The sequence below is a fragment of the Mastigoproctus giganteus genome, chromosome 14 (assembly GCF_048544385.1).
Source record: "Mastigoproctus giganteus isolate SK-2022 chromosome 14, ASM4854438v1, whole genome shotgun sequence".
Taxonomy (NCBI): domain Eukaryota; kingdom Metazoa; phylum Arthropoda; class Arachnida; order Uropygi; family Thelyphonidae; genus Mastigoproctus; species Mastigoproctus giganteus.
Genome location: NC_143588.1, coordinates 845134 through 867990, shown reverse-complemented (window position 1 = coordinate 867990; position 22857 = coordinate 845134). Strand labels below are relative to the sequence as shown.

The window sequence follows — 22857 nt, the reverse complement described above, 5'->3', positions numbered from 1 at the left end:
CGGGCTCGAACCCTGGTCTAATCAAGAAGCATGTGCTACGCACTGCTGCTCCTGCCCACCTGGCTATGGAGGCACCAGATGTAACTGATGTCAATCCAAAACTTCCTGCAGTTCATAGGTTAAGAGCTGGACACCTAAAAAAAAAAAAAGAAACTTTCTTACAAATATGATGATGAACCAGTACAAGAACACAAACAAAATTTTAAAATGAACTTTTATTACATCATTATAGACAGAACCTTACAGTCAGTCGAAGGATGTTTCTCATTATTAAAAGAACATTGTAATTTATTTAGTTTTTTATATATTTATTCAGATATTGAGGAAAGATATTTGATTAACCATTGTAAAGAACAGTATTGTATCAGATGAACAACAAAACAAATCAGATATAAACAGTAAAAAATTGTGAAGAATTAAAATAATTAAAAATTCATACATCTAATAGAAAAATGATACCAATGGAATTCATGCAATATCTACATAGGAATAATTTATCTGTTCATAGTGTTAAACATCTTACTAACACTTCCTCCTATTAGTATTAGCAACGGCCACATGGTGCAAGGAGCCCAGGTTTGCCCCAGCCAAAAAAAAAAAAAATAAATAAATAAAATAAAATTTTATAAATAAAAAAAATAAAGAAGAAAATTAAAAAAAAATAATAAGAGAAAAGGAAAGCGACAACCTATGCATTTTCCTCCTCCTGTAGGTAACTTATTCTGGTAATTTATAACTTGCTGGCTAAAATAAAACTTCCTGCAATCCAGTCTAAACATCTCTCCCTATAACTTTAAAATATGGCCCGTAGTTCTAGAATCATTTATAACTGGGAAAATTTCATCCTCATTCATTTTACTTATGACTCTCAGAGCCTTAAACACCTCAATCAAGTCTCCTCTAAGGTGCCTAATTTCCAGGCTCTGCAACCCACATATTTGAAGTCTTTCCTCACATGGATGCCCTTTTACCAATCTCACCAGGCGAGTTACCCCTTCTTTGGACCCTTTCAAGAAGCACAATGTGGTTCTTTAGGTGCAATTTCCATACTTGAACACAGTATTCCAAGTGTGGTCTAACAATAGCCTCATATAATGAGATTATGACGTCCTTAGCTCTACTAGCAATTGTTCGATAAATCATCGATAGGACACCATGGGCTTTCCTTGCTCTTTTTTTTTTTTTTTTTTTTTTTTTAGTTGTTGGCGCATCGGCTTCTATGGTCATATTGCACCTCCCAAGGTTTTTGCATTTTCTACTCTGATTCAAGCCCGAGGCGGGATTCGAACTTGCGACCTTTGGGTTGCTAGGCAGGCACTTTACTCACCCAGCTAGCCCGGTCGGCACTTTCCTTGCAACCTGTCTACAATGCTCAGAGAACGTTATCTGACCATATTGTAACACTCAAGTCCCTTTCCTCCACTGCTGGCTTCAGTTCAACTCCACCAAGTGTATAAGTTATTTTGGGGTTATTGTGCCCCAGGTGCAATACCTTACACTTTGCTGGATTTAAGCATAGCTGCCATTTTTGTGGAGAGCACTCATTTTTTAAATTGAAAATTATTAAAATTTGCCTTTGTTCCATTATGCTTCAGGAATGATTAACTAATCTTGCATTAAGTTCTATCAAAAATTATGTTTTAGATAGAATTAATATGCATGATATTATTTCAGCATTTGCATCAATAAAAGCTTGTAAAACCACGTTATAGAAAAAAAAAAATAGTACTGTATGTAATTTTTCATTTAAATTTTAACTGTTGATTCTTTTTTTTTTTTTTTTTACCTTGTATGTGATATTACTATCTTATAATTTTGTTGATTTTATTTGTGATTGTAAGAAAAAGAGGGGGATGGATGCCAACATGAAAAAAAAAAAAAAAAAAGAAGGGTGCACAATTCATCCTGACACATCAGTGGGTCAGGTCCATTCCTTAGGAATGGTCCTACCCAGTTGACGTGGATGAATTGAACAGGTACATTGCATTGATATTTACAAAGGAAAGGTCCTTTGTAGCAAGGGGAACAATGGAACAGAAGCTGGGAAGTATTAAAGTAATGATATTGAAATTTATATGAATTTAAGGCAAGTAAGCTACCCTGGAATTGATGAATACCTAATGGATTTGATAGAGGTGGCAATAGTGCAATGAATCATGAAGTTAATTATGAGAACATTACTGGAGTCAGGAGAAATTCCTTTGGATTGGAGAAGTGCCAATGTATTGCCAATAATAAAAGCAATTCTAACAGTGAAGTAGATAACGGCCACTCTGATTTTGGTGCTAGTGAAAATCATAGAACCAATAATCACGAATTCAGAACAGGATAATTTAGTAGGTACAAATTTTGAAGGTTTTAATCACTTTTTTGGCATATATCTTTTGTATTTAGCTAAGGATATAACTAAGTTAGCATTGCGATCATTACGGTATGGCGCAACTTGATGACGTATATCTCAAATTTGAAAGATAAGGTTTAATGTATAACTATATAGCGGAATATGTATTACTGCATTAGCTTAGTATAGTATTGTATAGTATAGTAAATTAATCAATTAAAATTATTAACCCTATTAATTTTCATTGTTAATTAATTGAATCGCATTTAAATGGAAATCATACCCCAGACTATGATTATTATTATTATTATCATTAGCCGTATGGTGCAAGGAGGCTTATGTGAGGTTTATGGAGGCTTATGGTGAGGCTTATGCTGCACCAGCCAAAAAAGAAATTTCTGAATTACCGAGAGAGAGAGAGAGAGAGAGAGAGAGAGAGAGAGAGAGAGAGAGAGAGAGAGAGAGAGAGAGAGAGAGAGAGTGTGTGTGTGTCTGAAGTACAAGAGAATCATCAAGAAAGAAAAGAATGATGATATTTTGCTTAGGATGCTGGGTGTGCCCATACTCACCAGAGTACAGCAGCAAAGCAATGTTTAGCATTAGTAAAGGCACGTGATGCAAGAAAGCAAGCATATATAGCATCAGCCAAAAAAAAAAACCTCTTTTTATTTCACCCATCCACTCGCTCCAAATGTTTCTCTAGTTCTGCCTCGAATCTATTTAAGCTGTCAACTTTAGCATTAGTAGAGGCATATGATGCAAGAAAGCAAGCTTATGCAGCATCAGCCAAAAAAAACCAAAAAAAACAGCAACTTCACCCCTCCGTTCGTTCGAAATACCTGTCCAGCTGAGCCTTAAATTTATTAAGGCTATCAACTTCCACAACAAGGGTTGGAAGTCTATTCCACCAACCAATTACCCACTGGCTAAAGGCAAATTTTCGCACATCTATCCTACATCAATTTGAATTTATGCCCTCTCAGGTGATTATTCTGAGCAAGAGGAAGAATCCCATCAGCATTGAGCATGTTCAAACCATTCAAGGCTTTATACACCTCTATCAGATCACCTCGCCGGTGCCTAGTCTCCAGACACTGTAATTTGCAAAACTTAAGCCTTTCTTCCTAAGATCAACCCTTTGTTCCATTCACTAATCTTGTTGCCCTTCTCTGTACTCGTTCCAGCAGCTCTATATCTTTCTTGAAATGAGGCCTCCAGACCTGTATACAGTACTCAAGGTATGGCCTGACCATTGCTTTATAAATAGTAAAAGTATAAATAGTAAAACTTCTACAATGACAGATGGAAGTTTGTTCCAGCGATCAACTACCCACTGGCTAAAGGCAAATTTCCGCACATCTATCCTACATCTATCTTTCCTCAATTTGAATTTATGCCCTCTCAGGTGATTATTCTGAGCAAGAGGAAGAATCCCATCAGCATTGAGCATGCTCAAAGCATTCAAGGCTTTATACACCTCAATCAGATCACTTCACAGGTGTCTAGTCTCCAGACACTGTAATTTGCAAAATATAAGCCTTTCTTCATAAGAGCCACCCTTTGTTCCTTTCACTAATCTTGTTGCCCTTCTCTGTACTCATTCCAGCAACTCTAAATAGTTCTTAAAATGAGGCTTCCAGACCTGTATACAGTACTCTTATAGGCAATTATCTCCTTGTATACTTATACAAGGAGATAATCGCCTCCTTATTGCTGCTAGAAAAATTCCTGTATAACATTGATAAGGCACCAAGAGCTACTCTTGCAGACCGTCTGCACTGCTCAGAAAACTTCATATCTTCCTGCAAATTACCTCCAGATCCTTTTCATTCTCAACCACTGTCACTGTACTCCCAGACAGTTGATATGTTACTCTGGGGTATGTTATGTTACTGGGGTATATTATGTTAATTGATACGTTACTGTGCTTCCCATATGCAGTACTTTACATTTGTCAATGATGAACTTCAGTTGCCACCTCACGGCCCATCTGCTCAAATTTTCTAGATCTTGTTGCAGCAGCGTACTGTCATTAGTATCATTAACAACTGTGCCGACCTTCGTATCGTTAAGCCTGATATACCATCATCAATATCATTAATAAATACAGAAAACAACAATGCACATGCACAAAGTAGCGGGAGTGCTGTGGCTCGGGGTAGAACCGAAGGGGCGATTCTCCAACGCATCACAGTCTAAAGAAATGTGCAACTTGGGAAATGTTTGCAGACCTTTTTGGGACTTTACATGATGTTGCCAAGGAGGATGTCTTTATGTGTGCTCAACGTAAGCAGTGTGAAGAAGTTAGGCGCCAACTCAACATTTTTATGGGCTTTTATGAGAGCTTGAAGGACAGGGTAGATGTCCTCGAAGGACTTAAATTGCGGGACCCATTAAACTCTCAGCTGCCAAATCAATGCTAGAGCTTGCACTTGATCATCAGGCAACACAGTGTCAACCTTCAGGGCAGAATGTGCTGGTCCCTCAGGAGCTAGTCATTGTCGGTGACTCTATTGTCAAGTAGAATGGAAATATATTGTGCATAAAGGATAAGTGGAATAGGACCAAGGTATGTCTGTCAGGGCCAGAACATTGATGACGTAGAGCAGATATCATCTTTTAATTGCACAAAGGGTAATATTGTACACATTGGAACTAATGACATTGAATAGGGAATCTGCAGACTTACTTAACAAGTACAGGTCAACGTTGAAAAAAAAGTCGTGAGTTGAGGTTAAATTTGAAAGTGTCTGCAATTCTTCCTGTACAAGATAGGAGGGAGTGAAAGTGTATTGATGTCTAACGGCACCAGGGGTTTCCCCCATCTCCGCGTTGCTTTCATTGTGGGTGTACCAGTTCACTGGGAAATGCCAGAGATTTAAAAGTGTGTGGGCTTTGTATCTGTGTGATGTCGTGTACTGTTGTTCATCTGGTTGTTTAGCTGCTGGACCCCTGCTGAGGCCCAAAGTTGCTCCACTTTCGCCCCGTGGAGGCAGACCAGGAACCCAGTAGACTCGTTTACTCTGGCAGGTCCTGCCACGTAGTTTCCTGAGATTTCGGCGGCTAGGACCTATAAAAAAAAAAAAATTAACTAATCAATTGCATGATGGTGGTGTCGCTTGAGTTTGAAAAGGCCAAATTATGGGCGAAAGGTGATTTGACATGCTTAAATTTAGGTGTGTGGGATTTTCGCTAGCGTACAGATGGAGAGGGCAGGGAGAGTAAAGAATGGGGGAGAAAGGCAGAAGTATGGGGCCAATAGAAAAGGTGACCCCAGGTTTCAGTGGGGCAGGCCCATGCACCAGCAATCAACCACCCACTGGCTAAAGGCAAACTTCCACACATCTGTCCTACAACAGTCTTTCCTCAATTTGAATTTATGCCCTCTCAGGCGATTATTCTGAGCAGGTGGAAGAATCCCATTAGGATTGAGCATACTCAAACCATTCAAGGCTTTATACACCTCAATCATATCACCTCGCAGGTGCCTAGTCTTCAGACACTGTAATTTGCAAAACTTAAACCTTTCTTCGTAAGAGCAACCCTCTGTTCGGTTCACTAATCTTGTTGTCCTTCTCTGTACTCGTTTCAACAGCTCTACATCCTTCTTAAAATGAGGCCTCCAGACCTGTATACAGTACTCAAGGTGTGGCCTGACCATAGCCTTATACAAGGGGATAATCACCTCCTTATCCCTGCTAGAAAAATTTCTGTATATCATTGACAGGACACCATGAGCTACTCTTGCAGAAATGAGCTACTCTTGCTCAGAAAACTTCATATCTGCCTGCACAATTGGTCCTTGAGGTTGTCATAGACATTCTCTCAGATATGCCAGACAAGCTGTACTTGCTACCTGGGAGTCTAAAATGCTGATGGAACTGATATTCGAGTGTCACTCAAGTCAAGTGGACCCAATTTTGGCAAAGTCTGGACGGTCTGTGACAGCTAAACCCTCTGCTTGCATCTTCACGATAGTGGGACTGTTAGTAATCCAGGGTATAACCTCCATGCACAAGTACATGGTGGGTGACCACCCAGGTGTGAACCAACGTAAGCAGGGGTCCAGGTGTGGCACCCACACCACATGGAGGAATGCCGCCCCTCTATGTTACCAGGCAGTACTAGGTGGCAGATTACTCTCATAAACCGGTGCAATACCACCACTTTGCTTATTGGAGGCTTGAAGTGGTGGAACCCATGTTTAGGCTCTAGAGCTAAGTTCCGGTCAATCCTTCCCTATCTCTACCATAATGAGTATGATTTATGACTTTTGAGGTTATGATGAACATCGTGGCGAGATCCAATATTCCTTACATTTTGAGGATACAGCTCTAAAACGGTGTTCGCAGGCCTGCCACTAGTTAGTACACCTGACCGAACCTATTGGTAACTCTCTAGGAGGCTTCTGGATCAGCTAGTGTATAATCTTGCTATCTCTACTCTGCCAGATAGAGACTAGAGGGAGTCCGAGTAGTGTGTATGCGGGGAGCATTGTCGAGGCCACATTATGTCAAGGATCTTGGTATATTCTTACCATGTGTACGCCATATCCAAAAATTTCATTACTTCATACAGCATGTCCCACCCACTTTTTCTTACTATTGAATACACCATGAGTTCTCAAACTAATAGAGCAAGCTTATCTGCAAAAAGATCTAAACCTCCCAAGCACTCCCTGATTCATTTCACAAATATATGTGGTCTCAATTCTAATCTCAACGATGTCTATTTCCACTTGCAGTCTGCCAAACCCCATGTACTTTTTCTGACAGAATCTCAGTTAGCATTAGCATTAGTAGAGGCATATGATGCAAGAAAGCAAGCTTATGCAGCATCAGCCAAAAAAAAAAAAAAAAAACCCTTCCACTTCACTCCTCCGTTCATTCGAAATACCTGTCCAGCTGAGCCTTAAATTTATTTAGGCTATCAACTTCCACAACAAGGGATGGAAGTCTGTTCCACCAACCAACTGCCCGCTGGCTAAAGGCAAATTTCCGCACATCTCTCCTACATCTGTCTTTCCTCAATTTGAATTTATGCCCTCTCAGGTGATTATTCTGAGCAAGAGGCAGTATCCCATCAGCATTGAGCATGCTCAAACCATTCAAAGCTTTGTACACCACTATCAGATCACCTCGCCATTGCCTAGTCTCCAGACACTGAAATTTGCAAAACTTAAGCCTTTCTTCATAAGAGCAACCCTTCGTTCCGTTCACTAACCTTGTTGCCCTTCTCTGTACTCGTTCCAGCAGCTCTACATCTTTCTTGAAATGAGGCCTCGAGATCTGTATACAGTACTCAAGGTGCGGCCTGACCATTGCCTTATACAAGGGAATAATCACCTCCCTACCCCTGCTAGAAAAATTCCTGTATATCATTGATAACACACCATGAGCTATTCTTGCAGTCTGTCTGCACTGCTCAGAGAACTTCATATTTGCCTGCACAATTACCCCCAGGTCCTTCTCAATCCGTACCACCGTCAGTGTAGTACCACAGAGTTGATACGTTGCTCTGAGGTTGCTGTTTCCCATATGTAGTACTTTACATTTGTCAATGTTAAACTTCATTTGCCACCATTCAGCCCATCTCCTCAACCTTTCCAGATCCTGTTGCAGCAGCATAGTGTCAGTAGCGTCCTTAACAACCCTGCCAACCTTTGTATCGTCTGCAAACTTGGACATTGATATGCCATCAACAATATTATTTATAAATACAGAAAACAACAATGGACCCAACACTGAACCCTGAGGGACTCCACTAATAACATTTACTCCATGATGAGCAGTGTCCATTAACTACCAATCTCTGTCTTCTGCCACTCAACCATCCCTTTATCCATAGCAACAGTTTGCCACCAATGCCACACTGCTCCAATTTGTGCAGCAGTCTTCCATGTGCAACAGTATCAAAAGCCTTTCTAAGATCCAAATATATAATATCAAAGTTATTCCCTGCATCTAATTCTTTTGTGACTGCATCATAGTATCCAATCAAATTGGTCAGGCATGACTTCCCCTTAACAAAACCATGCTGTTTCCCAGCTAATCTGAAGTCTTGTCAAAATGATCGTGCAGTGCTTCTTTAACCAGTGCTTCCATTAATTTTCCTGGAACAGCATCCCCCTCTCCCCATACTTCTCCTTCAACCCATGCATGGTACTAAGTACTATAGGTTTTGATACCTTTTGTGTTTGGGGTTTTCATAAAAAAAAAACAAAAAAACTCGCAGGTCTATAATTACTTGTGTCAGCCTTTGATCCTCCTTTGTGAATTGGGGTTACATTTGCACATCTCCAGTCTGTGGGTACTTCCCCTGAGTCCAAGGAAGCTGGCATAATTATGGATAAGGGTTTCCTTACTTCCTTTGCTGCCTCCTTGAATATAACTGGATAGATCCCATCCACACCAGGTGCCTTTCTTGTATTTATCTTCAACAATTTCTCCTCCACTTTACTCTCAGTTATTACAAGATCATCAAGCTCACTGCCAGTGTCTACTTCAATTTTGGCATTCCCCTTCCTGAATAACTCCTCATGCGTGAATGTAGATGCAAAATATTGATTGAGTTTGTTAGCTACCTGAGCAGGATCATGAACAGTTGAACCATCGATATCAAGTGGACCAATCTGATTCATTCCCTTCCTTCTAGAGTTTACATAAGTAAAGAACTCCTTGCTGTTTGTTTTTCTTTGCATCTCTTATCAAAGATTTCTCGTAATCTGCCTTCGCCTGCCTAACCTCCTTTGTAACTTTGTTACAGATCAACTTATATCTATCATAAGCTTCTGTGTCACATGTTAATTTATATGTATCCCATGCATTTTTCTTCCCTGCCATATGTCTCATTAGTTAATCTGACATCCATTTAGGCCTGAACCTTGAACAATATTTCTTAGTTGGTATGTAAAGCCTAGTAGCTTCCAAGATAAGTTCTTTGAATGCTTTCCATTTTGAGTTTGCTGTAGGTAACATCAGTTGGTCCCACTGTATAGAATTTAAATGCCGTCTCAGACCATCGTAGTCGCCATTATGAAAGCGATACCCCTTCCTTTTACCCCTGATGGTAGTTACCTCCTTGAGTAAATCCCACTTCAGCACACTGTGATCACTGCCACCTAGTGTGTTCCTGTATCTGCAGATTCTTTGCATGAAGAATCACTACTGATAATCAAATCAAGAGTATTGCTCCCTCTAGTTGCTTCCCGAACTTGCTGATTTAGAAAACAATCAATCAATAAATTCACAAAAGCCTTGCTAGGGTGTGAGTGACCAACCCACAAATTCCAGTCAATATCTGGGAAATTAAAATCCCCCATTATAAGACTCTCTGATTTACTGGCCCACTCTATTTCTCTGTACAGTTTCTTATTATACTCATCAGAGTGATTAGGCCTATAGCAAACTCCTACTCTCAATTTTGATCTCCCAATGCTTATGTCACACCAAACTGACTCGACACTGCACTGTCCAGAGATGTCAACTGGCTTCACTTCCTTGGATTTTATGTGTTTCTTAACTAATAGCATAACCCCTCCTCCCTTCCTATGCTGTGTATCTTTTCTGTAGGTGTTGTACTCCCCAAATTCCTGTTCTGCATTACTTATATCTGTGTGACACAACATCTCTGATATCCCAACAATATCCACCTTTGATGCTTTGAGCAATACCTCAAATTCATCAAATTTATTTACCAAACTCCTAGCAGTGGTGTACACGCAAGTATACATGCACCTGTTTTTTTTGTTAGCTACCCTAACACAACCCATGTGTTTACTTGTACCCCAATGACTCCCAGCAGTCTCTGAAATATGCTGCTGCTCATTCCAATAGAAGCAGTGCAAGAATCACTTTCACCTCTGCCAGTGGCTACTGTTAATCTATTATTCCTTGTATCCCCCCAATCTAGCAGTTTTCCGACCGACCTAACACTGTCTCGATAGCATCAGCAAACATTCTTGCACCCTTTCTATTTAAGTGTATCCCATCGCTGTAGAAGCAGTCTCTCCTGTTAGCAAGTACAGACCAGGCTGAAAAAAAGTTTACCCCTTGAGCCTTGCACAATCTTTCCAGGGCCGAATTGTTCGACAGGGCTCTCATCATATAGTCCCTGCTGTCGTGTCTGGGCAGTGTCTGCAATTCTGCCCATATACTCCCTGCTGTCGTGTCTGGGCAGTGTCTGCAATTCTGCCCATATACTCCCTGCTGTCATGTCTGGGCAGAATTGCAGACACTTTCAAATTCAACTCTAATTCACGGCTTTTTTTCAACAGTGACCTGTACTTGTTAAGTAATTATGCCGGTCTCCGGCAGAATTACTTAACAGTTATAGGGTGATTCAACTACTGCTCATCTCAGATGCCCAAATTATTCGCTATATGATTCCTTTCTCCTCAAAGGTGGTACTTGTGCATATGTCTGTTCTGATATTCCCTGTCAGAGACTTGGCAATTTGGAATCTCCTCTCTTTGATCTTCTCTGACTTAAAATCTCTCTACCTCATTGTGTCAAATTCATCTTTAGCTCTACCGTTCTCCCAACTCCACTAATCACTTGGAGCTCTTTGACTTCCTCTCTTTGCAACTTGACTTTCTCCAGTCCAACTTTCCCAACAGTGAGGTAATTTTCCTTGGTAATTTTAATGTTCACAACTCCAGCTGGCTTCTGTTTTCTAGTCATGCCGACCCAGCTGGTCGAGATGCTGAGGCTTTTACAATTACTAATGATCTTGCACATATTGTTCATTTACCTACAAAAATACCGGACAATCCTAATCATACAGCCAACACGCTTGATCTTTTTCTCACAAACAACCCTTCTAAGTACACGGTCGAAGTGAGAAGTCCTTTAGGCACTTCAGATCACAACTTGGTGATTGTCTCTTCTCCAATGGAACCTTTATCTCATGGCTATTCCCAACGTCGTGTTGTTTGGCATTACAAGAATGCAAAATGGGATGACCTGTGAGACTTCTTTTCTTCTTTTCCTTGGTCGGATTGCTATTTCAAAACTTCTTAGTCAACGTTTGCTCAGATCATGACAGTGAAATTATTCTTGCAGGAATGGAATCCTTTATTCCACACTCCACTTTAAAATCTTGTCCTTTGTCTAAACCTTGGTTTTCCAATAAATGTGTTAAGGCAGTTCAAGAGAAGAATGTTGCATATCGTAATTTGCTTGTTTCTAATTCTTTAGTTTCATCTTCTGCCTACACCAAAGCTCGCAGCAGTTATTAATCAGTCCAAACTAGAGTTTGAACAGGCTAAGAGTAGAACACTTGCTTTTTTCCCTAATGGTAGCCGAGCATTTTGGTCTCTTGCCAGAGCTATTGGCCGCAACGTTTGCCCTCTCTGCTCCCACCTCTGTCCAAACCAGGTGCTTCTGTTGTGACTTCAGCCAAGGATAAAGCTGACCTGCTAGCATCCCATTTTTCTTCCAACTCATGTATTAATGATCTTGGTAAAACACCTTCCACCACTCCCAATACGCTCCATTCAATGCCTCCTGTGGTCTTCTGTCAAAAGGATGTCAGAAGGATTTCTTGATGCTAAGAAAGCTCCATTTCCTGATGGTATTTCTCCACTTGTTCTCAAAACCTGTGCTCCTGAACTTACTCCTTTTCTTTGCTGCCTTTTTTCACTTCCTTGTTCCAAAGGTGTTTTTCCTTCTGCTTGGAAATTTGCTCATATCCAGCCAGTTCCTAAAAAGGGTGACAAATCCCTCCCATCCAATTATCGTCCCATTGCAATTTACATTTACTCTTTCTAAAGTAATAAACTAACTTCCAACTCTTAAACTACCTAGAAACCTTCCGTCTGATCAACGATCGCCGGTATGGATTCCGTCAGTGTCGATCCACTGATGATATTCTGGCTTATGTTACCCATTTATGGACTAATTCAATGGAAAGGTTTGGTGAAACACAAGTATTTGCTCTTGACATCTCAAAGGCTTTCGATTGTGTTTGGCATAAAGGTCTTCTAAACAAGTTTCCATCTTATGGTTTGCCAACTGTTTTTAGTAATTGGTTACCAGTTTTCTCTCTGATCACTCACTGAGGGTGATGGTAGAGGGCTCACTGCCTTCTAACTTCTCCACTAATATCGGGGTTCCCCAAGGTTCAATTCTTTCCCCCCACTCTTTTCCTCTTGTATATTAATGACCTTCTTCCATTGACTGTAAATCCTATCCATAGTTTTGCAGATGATAGCACATTGCATTCAACTTTCCGTTTTGAGAAACCTTGCCCTGCTCAATCAGCTTCAACTTCTCGAAAATCTGCTACCAATTCCTTAAATGCCGATCTTCGGGTAGTTCTCCAGTGGGGCAAAGACAACCAAGTTGATTTCAATCCTTCTAAAACTCAGTCTTGTCTTATATCTCGCTAAATGGATTCTCCTGCTCCTATTCTTATCTTTAGTGACACTCCGATTTCTAGGCAAAATGATATATCTCTTTTGGGGATTACCCTGACTTCTAATCTCTCTTGGCACAAACACATTACAAATATTGCTTCCTCTGCATCTAAAAAACTTGGTTTTCTCTTTCGCTCTCGGCGTTACCTTTCTTCCAAACAGCTGCTCACTCTGTATAAATCGCAAATGCTCCCTGCCATGGAATATTGTTCCCACATCTGGGGCAGTGCCCCTGAAACCTCTCTCAGGCTTCTTGATTCCATTCAGAAGAGGGCGGTCAGTGTAATTAATGATTCATCTCTAACAGAGTAGTAGTAGTAGTAGTGGTACATGATGCAAGAAAGCAAGTGTAGGAGCTTATGCAGCATCAGCCAAAAAAAAAAAAAAAAAAAAAATCACACCATTCCCTCCAAATGCCTGTCCAGTTCCTACTTAAATTTATTCAACCTATCAACCTCTACAACGACAGATGGAAGTCTGTTCTAGCAATTAACCACCCGCTGGCTAAAGGCAAATTTCCGCACATCTATTCTACATCTGTCCTTTCTTAATTTGAACTTATGTCCCCGTAGGTTCGTAATCTGAACAAGTGGAAGGATCCCATCAGAATTCAGCGTGCTCAACCCATTCAAGGCCTTATAGACCTCAGTCAGATCACCGCGCAGGTGCCTAGTCTCCAGCCACTGCAATTTGCAGAACTTATGCCTCTCTTCGTAAGAGAATCCCTTCATTCCCCTCACCAATCGTGTTGCTCTTCTCTGTACACGCTCAAGCAAATATACATCCTTCCTAAAATGAGGCCTCCAGACCTGTACGCAGTACTCAAGGCGTGGCCTGACCATTGCCTTATACAGAGGGACAATCACCTCCTTTTCCCTGCTAGCAAAATTCCTATATATCATTGACAAAACCCCATGACCCGCCCTAGCAGCCTGTCTGCACTGCTCAGAAAACTTCATATCTGACTGCACAATTACTCCCAGGTCTTTTTCATTTTCTACCACCTTAAGTGTAGTACCACACAGTTGGTACATTTCTCTGGGGTTACTTCTACCCATATACAGTACTTTGCATTTGTCAAGGTTGAACTTCAGTTGCCACTTCTTAGCCCATCTGCCCAAATTATCTAGATCCTGTTGCAGTAGCACACTGCCATTACTGTCATTAACAACCCTGCCAACCTTTGTGTCATCTGCAAACTTCGACATTAAGCCTGATATACCTTCATCAATATCATTGATAAATACACAAAACAACAGTGGACCCAACACCGAACCCTGTGGGACTCCACTAATAACATTAGTCCACGAAGAGCAGCACCCATTGATTACCACCCTCTGTCTTCTCCCACTTAACCATCCTTTTATCCATTGTAGCAACTTACCCTTAATACCATTCTGCTCCAATTTGTACAGTAGTCTTCCATGCGCAACAGTGTCAAAAGCTTTCCTGAAATCCAAGTATATGATATCAAAATTATTTTTTGCATCCAGTTCCTTTGTGACCACATCATAATAACCAATCAAATTTGTCAGACAAGACTTTCCCTTAACAAACCCATGCTGTGTTTGAATTATTGCTGCAGTCTTGTCTAGATGATCCTGCAATGCATCTTTAACCAGCGACTCCATTATTTTACCCGGAACAGAAGTTAAACTAACTGGTCTGTAATTACTCGTGTCACCCTTCGATCCACCTTTGTGAATTGGGGACACATTTGCACATCTCCAGTCCGTGGGAACCTCCCCTGAGTCCAAGGATGCTCTCATAATTATGGCTAAGGGTTTGCTTAGTTGCTTTGCCGCCTCCTTTAAAATAACTGGATAGATCCCATCCACCCCAGGTGCCTTTCTTATGTTTAACTTCAACAATTTCTCCTCCACTTTGCTCTCAGTTATTACAAAATCATTAAGCACACTGCTACAATTTGATAACCTTCTTCCATTTTCAAATTGTAATAATTCCTCACGTGTGAATGTAGATGCAAAATACTCATTCAGTTTGTTTGCTATCTGAGCAGGATCATCAACAGTCGAACCATCGATGTCAAGTGGACCAATCAGATTCATCCCCTTCCTTTTAGAGTTTATATAAGTAAAGAAATCCTTGCTGTTTTTCTTAGCATCTTTTGCCAAAGATTTCTCGTAATCCGCCCTCGCCTGCCGAACCTCCTTTGTGACCTGATTACAGACTAGCTTATATCTGCCACAGGCTTCTGCGTCACCTGATAATTTATATGCATCCCATGCATTTTTCTTCTCTGTCACGAGTCTCATTAGTTCATTTGATAACCATTTAGGCCTAAACCTTGAATGATATTTCTTAATCGGTATATAAAGTCTAGTAGCTTCCACGATTAATTCTTTCAATGCTTCCCTTGCTGTCTCATAGACGTATTGTTTCTGCTGCATGCCTCTTCTATAGATAGTTCCATGGGCACTATTCTTCTGAATTGGCTTCTATAATTCCCACTCTCTCTCTCTCTCTCTCTTTCAAAACAGTCCGAACACATGCTGCCACCAGCCAACAGCCATTTGCTGTTCAGCTTCTAACTCACAGAACCAACCTTTCATCTTCTTCATTTATTCATTCAACTGCTGTTTTATGGAACAACCTTCCTTCATACATATTTCCTGAAAATTACAGTCTACAGAAGTTCAAGTCCAGTGTCGACAAATATCTTCTTTCGTCTTCTCAACCTCCAAGCACGGTACTAAGTACTATAGGTTCTAATACCTTTCGTGTTTGGGGTTTACATAAAAAAAAAAAAAAAAAAAATTACCCCCAGATCCTTTTCATTCTATACCACTGTCATTGTGGTACAACAGAGTTGATACATTGCTCTGGGATTACTGCTTCCCATATGTAGTACTTTACATTTGTCAACGTTAAACTTCATTTACCACTTCTTAGCCCATCTGCTCAACTTTTATAGATCCTGTTGCAGCAGTGTACTGTCATTAGCAACCCTGCCAACTTTTGTATCATCCGCAAACTTGGACATTAAGCCTGATATACCATCATCAATATCATTTATAAATACAGAAAACAACAATGGACCCAACACTGAACTCTGAGGGACTCCATGAAAAGCAGTGTCCATTGATTACCACTCTCTCTCTTCTCCCGCTCAACCATCCCTTTATCCATAACAGCAGTTTGCCTCCAATGCCACACTGCTCCAATTTGTGCAGCAGTCTCCCATGTACAACACTATCAAAGGCCTTTCTAAGATGATATCAAAGTTATTTTTTGTATCCAGTTCCTTTGTGACTACATCATACTATCCAATCAAATTAGTCAGACAGGACTTCGCCTTAACAAACCCATGGTGTGTCCGAGCTATAACTGAAGTCTTGTCTAGTAAAAAAAAGTAAAGTGCAGCCATTATCAACCCACTGCAGGATGGAAGCCTCCTCAACAATTCATGTTGAGGGAAATGGACCATAATCTGCCACGCTGGTCCAGTGCGGGTTGGCAGATCGACCGTATTCAGCAGTCAGGGGCTTGAACCCCGGTCTACTCAAAGAGCGTGTGCTACTGCACTCCCGCTCCTGCCCACTCGGCTATGGAGGCCGTGTCTAGATGATCCTTAAATGCTTCTTTAACCAATGCTTCCATTAATTTCCCTGGAACAGAAGTTAAACTAACAGGTCTGTAATTACCTGTCTCCCCATTTGATCCTCCTTTGTGGATTGGGGTCACATTTGCACAACTGCAGTTCATGGGTACCTCCCCTGAGTCCAGGGAAGCTCTCATAATTAGGGCTAAATGTTTGCTTATTTCCTTTGCCACCTCCTTTAATATAACTGGAAAGATTCCATCCCCCTCAGGTGCCTTTCTTATGTTTATCTTCAACAATTTCTCCTCCACTTTACTCTCAGTTGTTACAAGATTATCTCGTTTACTGCCAGAGTTGAATAAACCTCTGGCATTCTCCTTCCTGAATTACTCCTCATGTGTGAATGAATATGCAAAATATTCATTTAGTTTGTTAGCTACCTGAGCAGGAACATCAGCAGTTGAACCATCAATATCAAGTGGACCAATCTGATTCATCCCCTTCCTTCTAGAGTTTACATAAGTAAAGAACTCTTTGCATCCTTTGCCAAAGATTTCTCGTAATCTGTCTTTGCCTGCCTAACCTCCTTTGTAACTTAGTTACAGACTAGCTTATATCTATCATAGACTTCTGTGTCACATGTTAATTTATATGTATCCCATGCATTTTTCTTCACTGTCACATGTCTAATTAGTTCATCTGACATCCATTTAGACCTAAATCATGAACAATATTTCTTTGTTGGTATAAAAAGCCTAGTTGTTTCCAAGATTAATTCTTTGAATGCTTCCAATTTTGAATTTGCTGTTGGTAAAATCATCAGTTGGTCCCACTGTATAGAATATAAATACTGTCTCAGACCACCGTAGTCACCTTTATGAAAGCAAAAACCCTTCCCTCTACCCTTGATGATAGTTACCTCTTTGAGTAAATCTAACTTCAGCACACTGTGAATACTGCCACGTAGTGGTTCCTTAGCCGACCGGGCTAGCCGAGTGGGTAAAGTACCTGCCCGGTAACCCAAAGGTCGCGGGTTCGATTCCCGCCTCGGGCTTGGATCAAAGTACTGCAAAAACCTTGGGAGGTGCAATATGGCCACAGAAGCCGATGCGCCAACAACTACCAAAAAAAAAGAAAAAAAAGTGGTTCCTTTATATACAGATTCTTGATATATGAAGAATAACTACTGATAATCAGATCAAGTGTTTTACTCCCTCCAGTTGTCTCCCGAACATGCTGCTGTAGAAAACAATCATCCAATAAATTCACAAAATCTTGCTACTGTGTGAGTGACCAACCCACAAATTCCAGTCAGTCTCTGGGAAATTAAAATCATCCATTATGAGATACTCTGATTTACTGGCCCACTCTATTTCTCTGCACAAGTGCTCATTATACTCATGAGATTCATTTGACCCATAACACACACCTACTCTCATTTTTCCTTTCCCAGTGTTTGTCACACCAAACAGACTCAACATTGCATTGTCCACCAACATCAATTGGACACAATTCCTTAGATTTTATGGGTTTCTTAACTAACAGCATAACCCTTCCTCCCTTTCTGTCCTGTCTATCCTTTCTGTACACATTGTACTCCCCAAATTCCATTTCTGCACTGCTTATGTCTGTGTGACACCACATCTCTGATATCCCAACAATAGCTACCTTTGATGTCTTGAGTAGCACTTCAAGCTTATCGAATTTATTAACTATACTCCTAGAATTGGTGTATGTGCAAGTATACATGCACCTGTTCCTATTTCCTAGTTAACCTAACGCAGCCCATGTATTTACTTGTTCCACTATGACTCCCAGCAGTCCTGAAAATCTCCATTACCTTCCTTTCCAGGCTGCTGCTCATTGTAATAGAAGTAGTATAAGAATCACTTTTACCTCTGCCTGTGGCCACTGTTAACCTTTTAGTCTGTGTAACCCCCCAAGCTAGCAGTTTTCCGACCCACCTAACTCTGCCTGGATAGCATCAGCAAATATTTTTACACCCTTTCTATTTAAGTGGTAGACAGTGGTAGAGAATGAAAAGGACCTGGGGGTGATTGTGCAGGCAGATATGAAGTTTTCTGAGCAATCAGACGAGCTGCAAGAGTAGCTCATGGTGTCTTGTCAATGATATACAGGAATTTTTCTAGCAGGGATAAGGAGATGATTATCCCCTTATATAAGGCAATGGTCAGGCCACACCTTGAGTACTGTATACAGGTCTGGAGGCCTCATTTTAAGAATAATGTAGAGCTGTTTGAACAAGTACAGAGAAGGACAACAAGATTGGTGAAGGGAATAAAGGGTTGCTCTTATGAAGAAAGGCTTAAGTTTTGCTAATTACAGTGTCTTGAGGTGTATAAAGCCTTGATTAGTTTGAGCATGCTCATTGCAGATGGGAATTGGATTCTTCCTCTTGCTCAGAGGAAAGACGGTGGTAGGATAGATGTGCGGAAGTTTGGCTTTAGCCAGCGGGTGGTTGATTGGTGGAACAAACTTCCATCTGTCGTTGTAGAAGTTGATAGCTTAAATAGATTCAAGGCAGAACTTTACAAACATTTGGAGCGATTAGATGGGTGAAATAAGGTTTTTTTTTTTTTTGTGGATGATGCTATATAAATATAAGCTTGCTTTCTTGCATCATGTGCCTTTGCTAAAGTGTATCCCATCCCTGTAGAAGCAGTTTCTCCTGTTAATAAGCACAGACCAGGCTGAGAAAAATTCTACCCTTTGAACCTTGCACAATCACTCCAGGGCTGAATTGATCAACAAGTCAATCATCATATGCTCCCTCCTGTCGTGTCTGGGCAGAATTGCAGACACTTTCAAATTCAACCATAACTCACGGCTTTTTTTTTTCAGCGTTGACTTGTACTTGTTGAGTAATTCCGCCGGTCTCCTACTCTTAATATCATTGGTGCCAATGGGTACAACAATATCACTTTTTGTGCCCTTAAAAGATGTTATCTGCTCTACAACGTCATCAACCTTTGCCACCTGTCAGACATACCCTGGTCCTGTTCCATCTATCATTTTTGAACAATATATTCCCCCCGACAATAGAGTCACCTGCAACAACTACTTCCTTTGGGACCACCGCATTCTTCCTTGGGGTTTGCTGCTGTTTTGCTTGATGTTGAAGTGCAAACTGTGGATTGATGTGGGCATCTGAGAGCTTGATGAGCCCCTCAATTTAAATCCTTCGAGGGCATCCACCCCGTCCTTCAAACTCTCATATAAGACTATAACAGTGCTGAGTTAGCGCCTGATTTCCTCACACTCCTTACATTGCGCACACACAAAGACATTCTTCTTGGCAATATCATGTCCCGTTCCTGATTGTCCACAAACATCAAACAAGCAGTGCATTTCAATGGACTGATTCAGAGCACAACTGCCCCCTCAGTTCTCCCCTGAGCCACAGCACTTCCATCAGTTTGAGCCTACAAAATCTCTATCTAAATTCAAATTGCATGGATATTGTCATGGATATTATGCATGGGTACTGTCATTTCTTGGAGATCTCGTTAGCGTTGCATGTGTAATTTGTGACAAAGCATGATAGATAACATGATTGTAACAATACAAATTTGGTAGAGTAAGTATCGGGCGTGTGTATCCTGTTTATCACTAACATTGATTCGGTAGAATATGCAGCGGGCGTGAGCATAAATTACATTGTTCGTGATTTCTGTTCTTGGTATTCGCAATCTAGTAGGTGTTGTCAAAAGATGTTTACACATAAAACATCTTTCGTGCATACAGGGTACACACGCGATTTTTTTTTTTTTTGGCTGATGTTATCTGAGCTTATAAACATCATTGGCCACTTGCATCCTTGCATAATTTTTCACTACTTATATTCATAGCAGTAGTTGAAGCATACATGTACAGTCATATTGTGCTTGTGCCTCCGTAGCCAGGTGGGCAGGAGCAGCAGTGCATAGCACACGCTTCTTGATTAGCCCGGGGTTCGAGCCAGTAACCACCAAATACGGAGGATGCGGAAAGGTCAGGGAATGACCACCGCATATCCCCAGAGCAATATGGGCTTAGTTGCTAATGCTCCTAAAAACCAAATAACAACAATAACATCATATTGTGCCAAATAGAAGTTATTGCCTTTTAACTTTATGTTGTCTGTATTTGTTTGCGATTAAAGCAGTTTCATTATTTTACTTTTAAATTTACCCTAACATGTTATTTTTTATCTCTCCTTTGTTTCACATAGCATGGAATCTTAGTTGAATTTGATGACGTTAACTCTTGCAGCACAGCACCAGCACTAACTAATATACATACCAATGCAGATAGCAAAGATAATGTTGTAAGTACTGTACTTTAATATATATGCAGTATATATATATATTTATTTTATTTATTTATTTTTTTTTTTTTTGTATCTATATGGGACGTTTCAGAATTGCACAGAACAAATATAGGAGAATATTCTACAGCTAAAAATAAGAAAAAAAAAGTTACTATAAACATATTCTTGTTTATACTCGGCATAACCACCAATTCAGTGGAGTTTTCAATAAATCGTCAATACAAATGTTAATTGTATTTAGTAGTCATGGGCTTGAACTCTAGTCTACTCAAAGAGTGTATGCTACTTGCTCTGACCACTTGGCTAAGTCAGGCCTATCTTAATCTTTTTTTAAGAGATTCTAAGGTGCCATGATAATTGTTATTATTTGTAGTATGGTATATATTTATATACTATATACATAAGACACAATGCATGTCTCCATATACTATATATAAATCTGCAACCATTGTCAATTCACTGCAGGGCAGGATGGAAGCCTGAACAAGTCATGTTGAGGAAATGGACTAAATCTGCCACTCTGGTCTGGCCCTGGTTGGAAGATTGATCGTATATAGCAATCAGCAGCTTGAACCTCAGTCTACTCAAAGAGCATATGCTATTGCACTCCTGCTCTTGACCACTTGGTTATGGAGGCCTCATAATATATATATATATATTGTGTTCTTCTAGAAGTTTATGATGTTAATATTTGGTCAGGTTTACGTTATTAGGAGTTTGTCTGTTGTGCGGCGTCAATGCTATTGTACATAGGGCAATTAGACATTATACGTGCATGACATTATATTGGTCGATTTTATTTAAATAAATTATGGATTTGTAGGCATTTAGATGTATATGGTTCAGGCTACCAAGTTAGCGAGTGTAGACTAGCTTTTGCCTGGGGGGGGGGGCCTATAAACGATATATAAATGAAATGGTGTTATAAAATAATATGATACTAAATAATGTGATACTAAAGCACTCGCATTGACACGAGATATTGCCTATAGCAATTTCTCCATCACACCACTGTATACAAAAGACATGACTGCACAGTATAATCTTACCAACATATAAAAACTATAAAACAACCTGAAGGCGGAAATTTACCCCCTTTTCAATCTGACCACCACCACCACAGTACAAGAATGTAGTAAGAACCTTTCTCATTTATTCAGTTTAATTTAAAATTTAACGTATCAATTTAAACGTATCAATTTAAAATTTATATTATCACCAAAAAATTTATAACTGGCAAAACTGATATGGGGACAACAGAAACGGATAGGTATGAGACATTCCTTTAGTCTGGCTATCGTTCTGCTCAAAGCCCCCGATGAAGTAGCAGATTGATGGCCAAGTGAGGGAATATATTTTCACTTTACTTTGTATTTAGTATTTTTATTGTTTATCAACATTTTAATGTTATTTTCATTATTTAGTATCATATTATTTTATAACACCATTTCATTTATATATCATTTTTAGGCATCCCCCCCCCCCCCCCCCCCAGGCAAAAGCTAGTCTACACTCGCTAACTTGGTAGCCTGAACCATATATACACCTACAAATCCATAACATTTATTTAAATGAAATCGACCAATATATATATTTTATTTTATTTTTTTTTGTGTACACATTTGTTATACATATACAAAAAACATATATAGAAACCTCATTAATAACATGCACACACACACTTTTATATATATGTTTGGATAAATGAGTCAAAGTAACTTACAAAATGGAGTGAGTGGTTAATTATATTATAAAAGTTATGTGACAAATGTAGCTAAGTGTGCTGAGCAGCAACATAGGAAACAAAAGTATATACTGAAGGTTAAAATAATTATGCGAGTGAAAGAGCTAACAGATGGAAGTGTAAAGAACACAAGGTGCTAAAACCAGTAGCATTAGTAGATGCATACAATGCAAGAAAGCAAGCTTATACAGCATCAGCCAAAAAAAACCCTTCCCATTTCACCCATCCATTTGCTCCAAACAAGTGTTTGTCTAGTTCTGCCTTGAATTTATTTAAGCTGTCCACTTCTACAATGATAGATGAAAGTTTGTTCCAGAAATCAACCACCCACTGGCTAAAGGCAAATATCCACACATCTATTCTACAACTGTCTTTCCTCAGTTTGAATTTATGTCCCCTTAGGTGATTAATCTGGGCAAGAGGAAGAATCCCATCAGAAGTGAGCTGGCTTAAACCATTCAAG

The 22857-nt window shown here is 40.0% G+C and overlaps 1 protein-coding gene across 1 annotated transcript in view; it reads left to right on the top strand.

Moving 5' to 3' along the window:
• LOC150074942 (uncharacterized) overlaps positions 1–22857 on the top strand; it is a 503230-nt gene that overhangs the window by 17297 nt on the left and 463076 nt on the right. The window contains exon 2 of the mRNA XM_090388998.1: positions 20552–20647. Within this exon, the coding sequence (XP_090245124.1) occupies positions 20552–20647 (96 nt within the window). The remainder of the gene's footprint in view (positions 1–20551; positions 20648–22857) is intronic.